This window comes from Sceloporus undulatus, chromosome 2, assembly GCF_019175285.1.
Source record: "Sceloporus undulatus isolate JIND9_A2432 ecotype Alabama chromosome 2, SceUnd_v1.1, whole genome shotgun sequence".
NCBI lineage: Eukaryota > Metazoa > Chordata > Lepidosauria > Squamata > Phrynosomatidae > Sceloporus > Sceloporus undulatus.
The window spans coordinates 71,981,397-71,997,994 of record NC_056523.1 but is presented as its reverse complement, the minus strand read 5'-3'; the positions used below and the strand labels follow the sequence as shown (position 1 = coordinate 71,997,994).

Sequence of the window (16,598 nt, the reverse complement as noted above, 5' to 3'; positions counted from 1 at the left end):
GGAGCTCTGCATTTTGAAGCTACCTACAAATAAGGAATGGTTATTATTATTATTATTATTATTATTATTATTAGAATCTTGGCATTGTGGATATAAGCTAGTGTCAAGATAAAGCAGAGTGACACTGTATTATCACAGAATGAGTTTTGGAGAGCCAGCTGTTATAGTTAGCATTACTCTCCAAATACCAGCTTCAGTCTATGGCAGCGGAAAAACTTTGCAGGTCTAGCCCTGATTTCAAAAGTGCACTATAAACAGTGCAGACTTCTGGCAAGACAGATCTAATCCATCATTGGCAGCTCACAGCATAAGGAAGAAAATAAAAAGAGAGAAGGAGAGGGTTAAAGAAGGCACAAAAGAGGAAGGAGGGATGAAGAGATAGCTCTGCCCACTTTGACAGTGATAACTCACCCTGCCATCCTAGAATGAACCTTCTCAGTAAGTGTAACTTCTCATTCTCAGAATGGCAAGGCGGAGTTATCCACAACCATTGGAATTTATCCAAGCTTCATGTCAGGATGGGTTTTGTTTTGTTTTATCTTTCCATTACTACTGCTTGGAGCACACTCCTTCCAAAGTATGCTTGTGCTGATTTGTATTTATCCAGTTTATAATGTCTTATAAAAGTGTTTGGCTCACTCCATCCTGCTGCCTGACATGTTCTCTAAGGAAGTAATCACCACATATGCCTTACTTGTAGCCACTGATCTTGTCAAATGGGTGTATACATTACTTGGTCTTGTGTTTTTTCCAGATTACAACAGAGGAAAAGGCATGCCAATACAGGGTCTTGTTTCGATGCATTATTGCTTCCTCTGTTGATGATGCATTCAGAGGTATATTGTCCAAATATGGATGAAGTTGTATCCCTTTTTTCCCCTCAAGAATGATATTAGTGGAAGTACTCTTGGTGCAGAAGCAAGGCCAAAAGGCAATGCTCTGAATTGGTAATAGTGTCCTAAATACTTGAATCTTTGGTGCTTCCTGTGATCTGTTGCCATTGAAATGTGCAAATAAGCTTCCTTCAGGTCTATAGATATCATGTGATCCCCTATCTGTAGACTGTCTTTTATGGTTTGGAAAGTCTTCATTTTGAATCTTAGGTAACTTACTGAAAGATTAAATATTTTAAGTTTAAAATTGGACGTTAAATGCCATAGTTCTTGGGCACAACGAAAAATATGGAATAAGCTCCCTTGCCCATTTCTATTTCTGGAATAGGTTCTATTGCACCAGTGTTGGATTTCCCAATCTGACTATGTTTTGAAGGTCTGCATTTTTTTTTAAACTGGAGATGGAAGATCTCATTCTTTTGGTTTGTGGTCGAACAATTTTCTGTAGCCAGATGTCACAACTTGAAGAACCCATTGATCCAATGTTATTTGTGGCCACAAATGTCCTAACTGTAGTAACCTTCCTCCTACTGGTGGTGTTTTCATGTCAAGATTGCTGATGCAAGAGGAGAATGATTCCCACTCTTGCTGGAACTTGTTTGTAATTTTGTAATTGTCTTGTAAATCCTGTCCTTTGTTGATACCAGTTTTGTCTTGTTGACCTTTAATCGGGGAATCTACCCATTCCTTTACCATGAAAGGAATTGTACAAGTTATACAGTCCACCCTTCCCTTACGCAGGAGACCCGTTTCAGACCCTCTGCATAAAGCAAAAAGTATGTATGCTCGAGCTCTATTAGATATAATGGGGCTTGTGCTTGCTGTGCGGCTATGGGCGCATGCGCCATTCACCCAATCTCCCGGCGGCTTCCACGTAAGCTGAAAGCTGCATGTTCCTCTATTTTCATCTTCAAATAACAATCCTCCCTTAAAGGGAACATATGCCAACTTATTCCACGATTTCTGGTCCACCTCCCAGTGCCATAACCACAAAGGTCTTTGACCAATTACCATAGCATTAATACTTCTTGCTGATAATGCAGTTGCGCCATTTCCTGCATCCACCACATACTGAATCTGTCTAATGCTTTCTGTAAATTGATTATGCTCAAATTCTATGTTTCCTCTAGTTCATTTATCCAAAGTACAGCAGACTTCACAAACATTGATGATGCTACTGATGCTCTTATAGCTGAAGCTGAGCCTTCATGTGGTTTTCGCAAAGAAGCGTCAGCTCGCCTTTCATTAATATCTTTAAGAGAAATCCCTTCTCGAGGAGTGATTGCTCCTGATGTCAAAACTGCTATCGGCCCATCAATAAGGGCTATTTTCAATAGATCCAATTCATTTTTATTAAATGGGTACAGTTTTTGGTAAAATCCCATGTATACATGTGTACATTTACAGGGCTATAGGAATGAATGAATGAATGAATGAATGAATGAATATTTCTTGTACTGATGCACGTTTTCCATTCATTTTCAATGGTATCTGTGAACATAGGTGGCATTGGTATTTCCTCAGTTTGTATTGTCTTTTCCCCTAAAATCAAAGGTATCCTTTCATTCTTTTCCTTTGTAGTTTGTGTATTTTTGTTGTTTTCTAAATTTGTTAGGTCTAAGGTTTTTAATATTTTCAATACATTCTTAAACAGTTCACCCTGAAAAAGGCTGTCTGCATTTATCTCTGTATCCTCTTCTACATCAGAATCATCATCATGATTCACCTTGATGTTCCCAATCATCATCATCCCATTCTTCAATATCAGACTCATCTGTGTGCTTCTTTTTCCTAGTCCACTTCCTTGGTCTATCACTATTTCTCATTTGTTTCCTATCCTCTGTGCACTGTGTTTGCCTTTTGTCATCTTGTTGCTGACATGCTGCATATGCTGTCTATGTGCCTGGCTGATATTGTCAGCTCTATTTGTTGATTTTTGAATCATAGTTACTAAGTTTATGTTTTTAAAATTTTGTTGTATAGCTGTGTTACATCTTTTCTTAGTTTTACTATGGGGCATTGTGTCTTTATCTGCAAAGATCTTTTTTAATTCTGTGCTTATTGTATTTTTAATCATGGATTCCAAATTTGTTACTTCTACATACTGTTCTGTATCACTTTCCCTTTGTATATTCTCATCCTTCTCATCTTCCTCAGCACTAAATACTTCCCTTGTTAATATAGGTGCTTGTTCTGGACTTGTTATATTTTGGCTTGCTGATACGGATGTTAAGCATTTTAGTAATTTCTCTGTTGTGCTGTCATTAGAAGTACTGATTCCTGACAGTTGCCAGATACATTATTAACATTCATTAGCAAGGCTTTGGGTTTGGAAGCTGATTTCTCTGTTGTTTTTAAATTTGCCTTTAGGTGGCAGTAGCTGTGTTGAGCCTTGGCTCTGCCTTCCTCCTCGGATTCAAATTGACAGTCGGACCTGATTGCCTCTGAGTGTTCTGAACAATAGTGGTTAGTGGTTGGAAGTGCTGCTAGGAGGAACTGCAGCTGCAGCTGGGGTTTTCTGTGGCTTTCTCAGATAAGGCTTTGGTTTTTGTGGCTGTTTGAGATCTTTTTTTTTCTTTTGCCTTTTTAGCCTTAGAATTGGTGTTGTCTCTTCTTAAGGAGTCAAAGCCTCGCTTCTGCCCAGCTTCTTTACACCCTGGCTTTTTTAGCTGAGGTGTCCTATCTGCCTGGAGGTTTGATGTATTTTTATCATATTTGCCATCACCAGAGGCACTCTGCGCAGTGGCCCTCCAAGGTTTTTTAATTTCAATTCTTTTCTTGTCTGTCATTTTCTCTTTGTTATGTGGTCTTATTTTTCATTTCTGAGGATGTCTCCTTAGTACTTTCCCCCCTATTTTCCACTTTCTATTTTTTTTAACCTAAGGTTAACACTACTGTAACTAAATATAAATAGAGGAGGGCTTTGCATGACCAGTTAGGTAGGCAGGAGAATAAAAAACTGATGGAGGAGGAGGGAGTCCTAACAGCTGTAACAGAAAATAACAAGGACTCTTGCCAGCACGAGGATGATGTGTGTGGGCTAAAGCCAATGGTCATAGATAACTCCACCTTGTCATCCTGAGAATGGAATGGGGAAACAGAAGCACAATGAGTTCTAGTATAAGGCCAAACATCAAGAAATGCATTAATATTAGAATTAGACTTAGGAGGGATACAGGCCGCCCAAAAAGGGCGGTCTCCCTTGCGCAGCAAAAAGGGTGGTTGTGACACCACAGTGCGCCAGTGGCACACTAGTGGCGTCACAATGACACCAGGGCGTGCGGACGCTAGGCGTCCATCACGTCAAAATGGCGGCACCAGTATGTACAGGGCACCGCCACTTTGACGCCCTAGTCCCATGCGAGGGGCGAGTCGCATCTGGAAGCGCCGCCCCTCGCAAATAACGACACCGCCCCATAGGGCCCATCTGTACAGCGCCTTAGTTAGCAACAGCAATAGCAAGTACATTTCTATGCCGCTTATACTTATTTCTATACTTATGCACTCCCTAGGCAGTTTACAATGTGTAAGTCAATTGCCCCAAACGTTTTAGCGACTTACAGAAGGATGCCAGTCTGAGTCAACCCTGAGCCCCTGGAAGGTATTGAACTCACAACCTTATGGTTTGTGAGTGAGTGACCGTAGTACAGGCATTTAACCACTGAGCCACCAGAAATGTATAGATCAGGGGTAGGCCAACCTTTTTGAGCCGGGGGTGGTTGCTGTCCCTCAGACAAACTGGGGGGCCGAAGCCAAAAATAAATAATTAAATATTTTTTAAATAATAAATAATAAGTATATAAATAAACAGGGCAAAGTAGGACAAAATTTTCAAATGGAAAGACCTTTTTTTAAAAAAAAATGGAGGACACGCAAAAAAAAATTGCTGATTTTTTAAAAAATGTTAATATAATGCATGTTCTGAGGCTTCTATAGACATGCCCCCAAAGGCCCCGTGGCAATCAGCGGCAGACCAGGCCGGGGGCCGGTCCCAAGGCCTTGCTGGCCGCATCCCGCCGCGGGCCCAGGTTGCCTACCCCTGTGAAGCAGGTGCTCAGCAATTCCAAAAGAAAAAATTACCAGTAATAATTGTTGTTGGTTCATATGTTGTTTTAAACCCTCATGTGAAATAAGGTATGCTGTTGTGGACACACCAGGACACACAAATAGACATTGCCTCACCTCCCTGTTCTCTTCAGCATTCTGCATGATCTTTCTCCACATCCTCTCCATGGTTTGATATCGTTTGCTTTCCACTGGCAATTGCCTATTAATGTCTTCTGAGCTAAAAATGGGCTCCAGATATAGCCATGAACGCTGACAAGTCAGCCATTCCTCCAAGACATCCTGAGAAAGCACATCAACTAAAACAATCAGCTCAGTTTTTCATGTTTGGGGCGCAGACTTAAGATAACATGAGTGGAAATTGGCAAATGACATAAATATCAGAAACAATCGAGCAGCAGGATTTTCTTTACAAAAGGAGCTGTGAAATAGTACTCAAGCTATAATCCACTGGTTTCATAGAAAATACCCCTGTGAGAGGATAAAAAGAGAAAAAGAAAGCCAACTGAAATTTTGGAGGAAAGTCCAGATATTTTATAATACAAATGTTATTGTTCCTATCCAGAGGCCACCATAATCCAAAAATAAGGAAACACAAAATATATACAGTAATAAAGAGACAAATATGCTATAAACAATGGCTTAAAAACTTCCCTATGGATTAAAAAAAATGAAAAATGAAAGAGTCTTCTCTAGGCTTGACAAGGCTTATTGCAAAAAGAATTCAAAAGGGTGAGATATACCTCTAGAATATATCAAGTAAGAGGATCAAAAACAGAGGAGATCCCATTGTCCTTCATATGATGGGTTTCCCATTTTCTCAGCTGTCTTAGCAAATTTGAAACCATCAATGTATTGAACAAATAATCCCCTTCTAAAAGAATCTGCTCTAGGTTTGGCATGCTGGCAAGGCACTGGAAAATGCTAGAAAGAAATCTGCCCCAAGAGGGCAACTCAGGAGATGATGGGTAATATCCTATATTTCCTCAGAAACAAAGCTTTTGTGCAACTGCTTCAGTGTACTATGAAACCTCCTTAGTGGTCTGCAAAGCTGTAAAGGGAAAGAGCCACACATTGCAGTGTTAAACATTTCCATTCATTCTATACCACACAAGCAGAGAAAAGTATTTGGAAAGCATTCTAAAGATTTATGATACAAAGAATGAAGGAGCAAAACAAGACACAAAAACAAATAGAAAAATAGGTAATTTAGTTCCACTTTATGTTTGTGCCAAATCCCAAACTCCTTGGAATGATTCTTTTAACATAACCAGGTTTCAGTGGTATCAGTAATTTCAACAGCCAAATATATATATTAAAGGCTAAAGCTGTAACAAAGGAGTTTTGGATGCAATTCTGTGTGCAGTTATGTTGTTTGAATCCCCATAAAGTCCACGTACAGTCTCGATTACAGCACTTGTAGTAAAGATAATAGCCATTGTACTATTTAGTTGCAGACTCCTTTTGTACAAATGTTAATGTTTTTATTGTGTGTTGTTTCTGACTTATGGCAACTCAATAATGGGATTTTCTTGGCAAAAATTGTTCAGAGGGTGAGCAAATACTGTCAAACTTTAAAAAACAAACAAACAAACAAACAAAAACAAGCCACACTATGTTCCCGAAAGAACTGCCTCCCCAAATCTAGCGACATCTGGGCATCAGGCATTGGTGCAGATAGAGGACTAATTCAACAGCAGCATAAGAAAACAGATGTGTGGTGGTTTAAAGGGACCAATTGACAGCGTGGGGAATTTAAATCCTCTGGATATAAAGGCTGGCCACAAGCACCGAAGGGGAAAACCTCCTGATGCTGAGAGAGTGTGACTTGTCCAAGGTCACCTAGTGGATTTTCATGGGTGAGCAGAGTTGCATTAAAACTTATAAAATAAGCTTATGAATAAACTCCACTGGGAATAGCCTTGGAATGACAATGCGATTCAATATCCAGTCTGAACGTTTCTGAGATGTGTTGCTAAATCTGACAGAAGGATTTGTATGATAACAGGGATATTTTGTTAAAGATATGCTGGGTAATGATAGTACATTTGATGTTAACTAAAAGGAATAACTTTGTAATACAAACCTAGTCACTTGAGACAATAGGATACTAATAAGTCATTTTTGAGATTCAGATCGACTGAAACATCCAGACTTAGTGAAGAATGTATTCTTGGTGCAAGCATTATCATAACTGAAAACTGGAAGCACAATAATGCTCATACAATTTAAGAATTTTTTAAAAACCCCACAAGATTATGATTGTTGTGAACTGATGGAAGACCTAACCGAGGTTGATATGAGAAGAAATGAAGCAGCAGATCCTCTAAAATCTTACCAGTTTGTGCTAGTTCACGTAGACTCACTTATTGCCCCACTCTCAGACTTGGTTGTTGTTGTTTTTTTCATTCTTGTCATTGGCTATGTGAGGGGTTATTTTGTGACAGTTCTGGGCTGGCATAGGGCCCATTCACATTACAAAAAAAATCGGTTCTGAAACCGATTCAATCACGTGAAGTTCCTACTCACCCCGAATCTCACACAAGCGAATCCGGGGCTTGCACACCCGTTCCGTGTTAAATGGCCCCTAGCGTGGGTCTTTTGAAATCGGCGCAAATACCGTTTCTTTTTAAAAACCCCGGGTCCTGGGAATGAGAACTTGGCCTCGATCACGATCGAGGCAAATTGAGGGAGGGATTTTAGGTCAGAGGGTGGGCAAAGGGCAAGGCATTTCCTCCCCTCATCGGAGGGGAGGGGGAGGAGGAAAGAGCCCTGGGCAGAAGGGAGCAAGGGAAGGCATTCTTTAGGAGCCTCTTTTCCCTGCATCCCCTGCCCAAAGCCCTCTGTCGCTGGGCATTCCTTCCCTTGCAGGAGGATGAACGGAGCTCATGTCAGGCAAACCCCCCCCCCTTTTCAAATTCAAACAATTTTTTTTGAGCGAACATGCGCATTGTTTATATTCCAGAATGTTGCAAACAATGTTACATTTTTAACAATTTTTTTGAGCGAACATGCGCATGGTTTCTATTCCAGAGGCAGATGGAGCCAGGCTTGCACTTGCTTTCTGCAGAGGGAGAAGCTACAAATGTTGCAAACAATCAATGTTACATTTTTACCAATTTTTTTTGAGCAAATATGCGAATGATTTGTCTTCTTGAGCAGATACAGCAAGGGAAGCAAAGGGAAAGCTAATGTTGCTTTTAAAAACATTTAAAAAAAAGCATGGCAATCCCATCCTCTGCCTGGGACAGGGGCAGATCTGACCCAAAAGCCCACAGGTATATAAAAAAAGAGACAGAGAGAGAGAGAGGCATCTCTCTCCCTGCTTCAGCCGCTGAAACCCCTGTGCCTGGCTCTTTAAAAAGGGAGGACACTTCCCCCGATGCCCTGCAAACGTCACCATGACGATAGCTTGATTGGCAGCGGCCACCTCGCCAGCAGACTACAGAATGCATTCGATTTCTGTCAAAATGCATTCGATTTCAATTTGTAGTGGGCACTTGCTAACGGAGCGATTCGGGGGAGGGGCATCCGGATCATCCCAGTTCCCTCCATGTCTTTTACCCCAGTATGAATGGGGCCATAGAGTGCCCCCCCCAACATTCTTGGGCCTCAGCATCCAATTAAAGGACTTTGGGTTCAGTTAAGACAACCTCTGTCCTATAACTATCTCTGAAGCATCCCATTTCAGGGTCTTCTCTTGTTCCTGGCAATTGGAACACATATGTGGTAGCTTCTGTGGGTCTAAGTCAGGGAGGACATTTTCTCAGTGTCTAGGGATCATTTTTGCCCTCTTCCCCTCAGAGGTTTTTAAACAGATGCTGGATGGCCATCTTTCCAGAGTTCTTTGACTGTGTCTTTCTGCTAGGCAGGGGATTAGACTGGATGGCACTTGGGGTCTGTTCCAACACTTTTATTCTATCCTTGGAGGTCTTGTTCCTTAGAGGTCTTTAAACAGAGGCTGGATGACCATCTGTCAGGCATGCTTTGATTAAGAGTTCCTATATGGCAGGGGGTTAGACTGGATGGTCCTTGTGGTGCCTTCCAACTCTACTATGATTCTATGATTATTCTGGGTTTTGGCAGACTACAGTGAAGGGGCCATTTTGGAACAGTGGTGCAGTGTTCTACTGTTTCTCCTTGTCATGCACTGTAAGGCACTCAACTGATGCTCTTGCTCTGAGAAACAAACATGTCCACACCCTGGTATCCATTTCAAAATTCTTCATCTCAGATATCAATGGACATTCTTTGAACACATTACAAAGAAGTTTCCTTCAGGCCAGGGATGGGAAGGGTGTGGCTCTCCAGATATTTTTGGGCTACACATCCCATAGTCAATAATGAGGAGTCATGGGAGCTACAGTACAGCAACATTTAGAGATTAACATATTCCTCATCCTTGTTTCTAGTCAAGAGTTGATGCAAATAGAATGGCTTTTCTTTCTCAGAATCATTCTAAACTATCAACCAGCTTTCCATAGTGTCACTGAAATTAGAGTTCATCCTAGTTTATTAATCAAGAAGAGTCACACTTCTCAGTTGGGGCTAAAAGTGGAACAGTTGGGCTCCAGAAGCCAGATCTAGTTCACATTAAATTAGTTAATGGTCCAACTGATATAACGGCACAGTGTTCTCTAAGGACAGCTAAAAGTAATTACTTGCAGATGCCTCTGATGTTTGTTTGTTTGTTTATTTTTAAAATCACACTTTTTGAAGTCTAGTGGCTTAGACTGGTTCAAAACATCACTTCCCCAGTGCCTGATTAAAGATGCTCGGAACTCTTCTAGTCTCATTGGTACTGGCAGACATACAATATCTCTCAGAGTAAGGCTGGAGGTTAAGAAATTACTTTGCTCTCTGCTCTTTGGATTTCGTGGGCAGACAGGTGTGTAATTAAGTGTCTTCTTCAAAGCAAGCAGCCCTGAGTCTTGTGTGGATGGTCAAGAAGCCATACAGGAAAATAAATGTGTATTGAGACTTTCTGAGACTGACGTAAAGGGCATCTCAGTTCTAGACATTTAACTTGGTTCATATGCCTACATTTCCAACATAAAATGAACTGTAATTTAACCCATTCCCCCCTTAACTTGTCACTCATGGCAAGAAGCAACAATTGCCCATCCTACTGGTAGCAATATTTTAGTACTTACAGATGGTTATTTAGCCTCCTTTCTAAGCTCATCATAATCTTGTGACCTTCTGATGATAAAATTTTGCATTCTGATTTTTTAAAAAAATGTTATAATGCCTGAAATTATTATTTTGTGGGAAGACTTTTCTTCTTTAGTTTTTTTTTTAAGTCTCAGCATGCCTACAATATCCTCATCCTTAGTGCTCTAGGTAAAAAGGAGGAAAACCAAGCACAACCACACGTTTAAGGCACACATAGTTACATCACAGCAAGCAAGTCACCTGATTCCTTATCATCTGGGGTTCCATACCTGTGTCATCCTGAGATAACCAGAACATATGCTGAAGACTCTGGTTCAAGTACATAAGGATGGCTAATGACCATAAATAAAGCAAAAGAATAATAAAATAAAAGCCAACTCTTCAAGTGATTTGTCAGAGCACTTCACTGATAAAAGCAATGTACTAATACCCAGTCATTGTTAAGCACAGACATGCTTCTCCCTATCTCTTAAAGGTTTCTTTGAATATCCTAGCTCTAGCCCAGCAACACATACAAAAGAATATGCCCCCTTTCAATTACTTTAGAACTTTGTTTTCATTTCAGTGATGCTCCAAAAACCAGACACAAAGATAAAAACAGTATTTTAACATTATCTCCATATATAAAGTGAAGGGTGATGGTTCAGCACTTTAACCCTAGCATACTCCTAATACACAGTAAATTGCATACACAAAAAGAGGATTTTTTGTGACAGCATGCTGTATCATTTCCTAAGTAGCTTCAGTGTTAATTGGCTTAATTTTGACTTTGAATTAGAAGTGGGAGCAAGTCCATCTTACATGTCCCTAACTTACTTTTAAATGTCCTCACTTCTATAGTGGTTTGATGGCAGATCTAATTTTTGACACATGACTCTGTCACTATCCTAGCTGGCCATGAATGACTTTCATGCTACAGGTGAAACCTAGAAATAAATATCTTATAAAATCAGGTCATTCAGGGCTGAAAGTTATGCAGTAGTGTGACTAATATATGGAATGCTATATTTTTAACAAAAATATTATATTCAGAGTACAAAGTTTTCACAGGATGAAAAGTTCTCTTTAATTTACTGAAGGAAGTCAAGCCTGACAGCTATCCAGCCTCATTAAAGTTAGACTCTGATCCAAAGCTTTGTGGAAGTTATAATGTATACAGAGAGCTCCTATGTCAACACAGCATGATTTCTCAGCATGTAGTTGGAGAATATATATAGAAGATAGGAATGCAGTGAATATAGAATATAGAGAATATAGGGATGCAGTGGCTCAAGTGATTAAGACACTGACTGTTGATTGCAAGTTTGGCAGGTTGGCAGTTCGAGGCCCAGGTGCTGCATGATGGGGTGAGCTCCTGTCACTAGTCCCAGCTTCTGCCAACCTAGCAGTTTGAGAGCATGTAAATACAAGTAGGTAAATAGGAACCACTTCTCAGTGGGTAGGTAACAGCGTTTGGTGGAGTCATGCTGGCCACATGACCGCCAGAACAGTCCTCGGACACTCCTGGCTCTTCGGCTTAGAAACAGAAATGAGCACCGCCCCCTACAGTTGGTTAAGACAATGTCTAGTCTTAGGTAGACATTGACAAGGTAGTCAAGGAACTACCTTTACCTTTACCTTTAATGGGAGAATATACCAAGAGCTGTCTACAGCCACAGTGATTTAAATATCAGTAGGGTGGTGACTCCATTCTTTTAGTGTGAACTTTAAAGGAGCTATCCAAGGTACTAAACATTAGAGTTTATTGGCTTCCTTCAGAGTTTGAACTAAAACCCAGAGTGGATTTACCACCATATTGGTTCACTAGTTGCCACTGTTCCATCATCCAAACTATTCTGGGGATATCTTTGATAAGAATTCTGGTTTGCCTTTTGATGAATGTTTGTACCTGAGTCATCTTCAGTTTATTTTCCCATGTGTTGATCCTATCCTCAAATGGCTTTTTGAATGGCGAGAAGGACATGCTTTGGGTCATAACAATATGATCATCCAGAAGCTGAGAAGCTTCATCAGGACTTTTCAGAATGAATGTGTCTGTTTCTTTGTAGGGAACTATGTTGAAGAGGATGGATTCCCATTCATTCTCCATCTTATCCAAGGCCTAGGAAACAAGAAACAAAAAACCCACTTCTTATTTATTATTATACATTGCATAGGAATTACTGCATCAAGCACAAGAGGGAAGGAAAACTTAATAGAGATGATGATACTAGTAATAAATTGAAACCATCAGAAAAGAGAGGAAAACATTTAAAAATGGAAATTACTTTCTGCCACAAGACCTACTTTGTGCAGGGAACTTGACGGATTAAATGCACAGAGATGTAAGATTACCCAAATATTCCATCATCCTAATTTCCTAACATGAGGCAGAAAGTCCATCTGGTGGACATTTTCTCTCTTATTTAAAGGCCTTATTATTCTTAGCTGACTAATACTTTTGCTAGAAACCTAGTACTTAGTAAAAGTTAAAATAATTATTGTGAGGAACAACCATTACAAAAACATATTTACACAGAGAGAGAGGGGGGGAGAGAGGGAGAGAGGGAGGGAGGGAGGGAGGGAAAGAGAGAGAGAGAGAGAGAGAGAGAGAGAGCAACCTAACAGTTGACACTGCAAGGAATGTCAGTTGGAATGTTGTCCTCACATGCTCAATTGAGTACTCTTTCCCTGCAATCTCCGCTATTTTAGATATGATCTCGATGTGATCCTGAAGCTTCATCTCCAGACAGCGTGCAAATGTTAAATTGGCCTTGGGCTTAACATTGATTTTGATCTCCTCAGAAAGCATCTCCCAATGACGGTTGCGCATTCCAGGATTACGCAGCCCTTGAATCAGTGGTATATATGGTCTGAATTCCTCAATCTTGCCACGGATTTCCACAGCCACATCTTGGCATGCTGTAAAGAACATGAAAATGTACCATTAAGGATGGTGCTGAGGATATCAGTACAATATAACACAATATAAATCAGGAACACTGTGAACATAAGCACAGGGATAAACAGTATGGTAAAGGTAAGAGACCTTGGGAACGCAACAAAATATTATCCAAAAGGAAATTCTGGGGAGTGACCAGCATATTCGTTCTTTATTTCAATCAATCATTTTATGCCTTTCTCCCCAAAATTAGGACACAACGCAGCAACTAGGACTCAAGATCACTTATCAACATATTTGAATCAAAGTTAAATTTATGTGTTCTTAGTCAAATATATATAGTTCCATCAATATTACAGCTATGAGAAAGGCAGTGGCTTCGCAAAGGGCAAGAGACATCTACTTCTAAACAGTGGAACCTAGCAAACTGTAATGTACAATTGTGTAGGCTCCAGCTGCTCTCACAATGGAGGAGTAACACTCTAGCACTGCCATTGACAAGACTGGAACATTATGATATATGAAAGCCAAGTTTTAGAGGAATTACTCTATTATACAAGTGTGTATTTTTAATCCTCTTGCTCTGAATGATTCACCCTATCTCATACATATTCCTTCACCTCCTCCTCCGTTAAGCTGATTCATTGCAGCATTTTGTACAGAATTCATTGTTTTGTGCAAAGCACAAGTCAAAAAAGGAAACAAGATCCCACACCGCAGAAAATTTTACAACATAAAAAATATTTTGTGTAGTTTTTGAGAAAGTTTGTAGATTTGCTATACCACCAGTATCTTGGTCAACACTTCTTCACTGTTGTTTGCAGTTCTTCGAAACTGGTTTTGCAGAGCTGTTATATCAACACATGTTGGACAGGAGAATAAATGCTACATAAACAGGTATATGAGTTCTGTCTTGCGTCTCTCAAGAACAACAAGCAATCAAACAGTTCAAGGTCCGTTGTTACCTGGAATATCCTTGAATTGTTTCACACACTTGTGCATTGTCTTAAATGATTCGTTGACATTCTTCTCCAGTTGCTCTGCATCGATTGCAGACAAAGGATCATTCATCCAGCTCTCAGCCCAGCGAAGCCAGTCTGATGCTGTAGTCCAGAGATCATAGAAAGGCTGAAAGTCCTTCACCATCCTGTTCAACTTATCATACTAGAAAAACAAAACAAAATAACCCCCACAAATATTATTAACTGCTGATGGGTATGTGTAAGTTCCCATTGGGCAAACATTAAGTCTAAAGTTTGTTGCTCCAGAGACATGAACCAGTGGGCGTCCTGGTTACCGTTTTCAGTTACTTAGTTACATCTAGCTCTCAATATATGTGTACATCAGTAAAACTGATTTTTAAATCCACAGTAGGAAACACGTAGTCCTTCAAATATTATTGCAAGTTCCAGCAGCCCTAGTGAGCATAGCAATGATGAGTGCTTTTAGTGAAAGTAAAGTGAAAACACACCAACCAAGAAGAAAACAATCGCATCTATAGCAGTTGAAAAGAAACCAAGATCATGGCTATAACCATGAATTACCAACTATAGAAGAAATAGAAAGAAAGAAGACAAAAGAGAATGGAAAAATAAAGTCTTATGGGTATTAATTACAATAATATGAATTACACAGGTTTAAGAAAAAATGTATGTGTACCAAGGAATTACTTTCACATGAAAAGAAAAAAGAGAAGAGGAGAAATGAAAACAGCATGCACCTAGACCCACACTATAGAAGTGGACATAAAACATGTAGCAGAGAGAGAACCCAGCAAACATTAAAAATAAAATTCCCATATGTTATTCATTTTTATTTATTTACAGTGTTTCTATTGATTCACTGTCTTCCCTAAGTGATATTCCCTGGACAGCATATATTAAAAGTTGTTAAAATACACTATATACAATACAAAACACACCTTGCAAGATTTTTCATCCTGTGAGGAATGGACAGATTTAAAAAACAGAACCCCCAAATTAACCAAGATATTGTGGCCATGAAGCCTACACTTTAGATTCAATCTCAGGATGGAGACTGGTGAACGAAAGAATAAATCCCTGCAAGTAATCAGATTATACTCCATATTCTGGATTTAATAAGCAAAAACTGGCCTCATTTCTACAAGAAGAAAAAAAGCACAAAAAGCGGCTATTATTTAGAGGAACTATGTTTTCTCTTGGGTGAAACATCCAGATTCCTTGAATAAGCAGAGAGCAGATGCACAAACTTCTTAGTACTTAAATCAACAATGCTGTTTGCTGTTGCTGTGGGCCTTCAAGATATTTCTGATTTATGGCGACCCTAAAGCAACCCCATCACAGTGTTTTCTTGGCATGTTTTTCAGATGAGGTTTCCCACTGCCATTCTCTGCAGCTGAGAGTACAACTTGCCCAAGGTCACCCAGCCAAGCCTGGATTCAACAGTACTAGAGATTAATTTTAGGTAAAATAGTATGTAAAAAGAAAAGGTCAGTCAAACCTATCTGTGTAATGGATGGAAGGAATGCAATCTTTAATATGCAGTGTTCCACTTCAACTGGTAGATAATCCATTTTCTCTGGTGATGGCAAGAGAGAGATCTAAACAATGGCTGGATCTTATATTTTCAGAAATGATGGTCAGCCACTGATACTTTTCCTGGTATTTCCCATAGCAGGCAAGAGCATCTGGTTCTTCAATTGTTGGACTACCACTCTCTTCATTCCTGACTATTGACCACGCTAGATGGACCTGATGGGAGCTGGGAGTTCAAAATCATCTGGAGGACCATAGGCTCTACACTCCTGCATTACAATATTCCCAATACATTACCAAAGAATAAGGCATGATTAAGATTCTGGAGCTAATCCATGGTCCAAAATACACCGCAGAAATAATCCAGTTTCAGACCACTTTAACTGCTCTGGCTCAGTGCTAGGGAATCTTAGGAATTGTAATTTATTGTGGTACCAGAGCGCTCTGACAGAAAAGGCTAAATGTCCCACAAAACTACAGTACCCAGAATTCCCTAGCATTGAGTCAGGGAAGTTAAAGTTGTCTCAAGATGAACTATTTCTGTTGTGTGTTTTGCACTCGTAAATCTCAAAGATTTGGAACATTACATATTCTCTTACAGAAGAGAAGTGCATATAAGTACATAAAAATAATATCTTTATTTCCAGAAAAAAACATAAAGAAACAGTAAAATCTTGCAAGCGATTAAACAAACCATCTTGGGATGTTTTAAGGTTGCAGCAAGTGAAACCATCATAGGAACATGTCATTTATTGCAGTTTCTTGAGTTGTCTGTTTTTAAACCAGAAAGCCATGCCAACATTATATTCTATGGCCATTGCTCTACTAACATTTTTAGATCACTGCAATATAAATATCTCCTGGATATTTTTGAATGAATACTCCAAGGTAATGTCTAATAAGCACAGAGAAGAAATCAGTGGAATGGAAAACATATTGGATTTCTAATTTCTGCTAGGTCAGATACAGGTAAGAATGATCATGAAATTGTAAAGAAAGACTGGCAATATGTGGTGAAGCTTTTATTATCATCAGTTTACAGAGGTATGCAAGGGATGATTAAGGTTT

General features: G+C 39.6%; 1 protein-coding gene across 4 annotated transcripts in view; it reads right to left on the bottom strand.

Annotated features, from left to right (window-relative positions):
* The window catches only part of DNAH1 (dynein axonemal heavy chain 1), a 234,667-nt gene that overhangs the window by 154,729 nt on the left and 63,340 nt on the right, over nt 1-16,598 (bottom strand). For all 4 annotated transcript variants that reach the window (XM_042449836.1, XM_042449837.1, XM_042449839.1 and 1 more), the window contains 4 exons: nt 13,980-14,178; nt 12,781-13,034; nt 12,022-12,234; nt 5,076-5,240 (listed from right to left, as the gene is read on the bottom strand). In XM_042449836.1, coding sequence (XP_042305770.1) covers nt 5,076-5,240; nt 12,022-12,234; nt 12,781-13,034; nt 13,980-14,178 — 831 coding nt within the window. The remainder of the gene's footprint in view (nt 1-5,075; nt 5,241-12,021; nt 12,235-12,780; nt 13,035-13,979; nt 14,179-16,598) is intronic.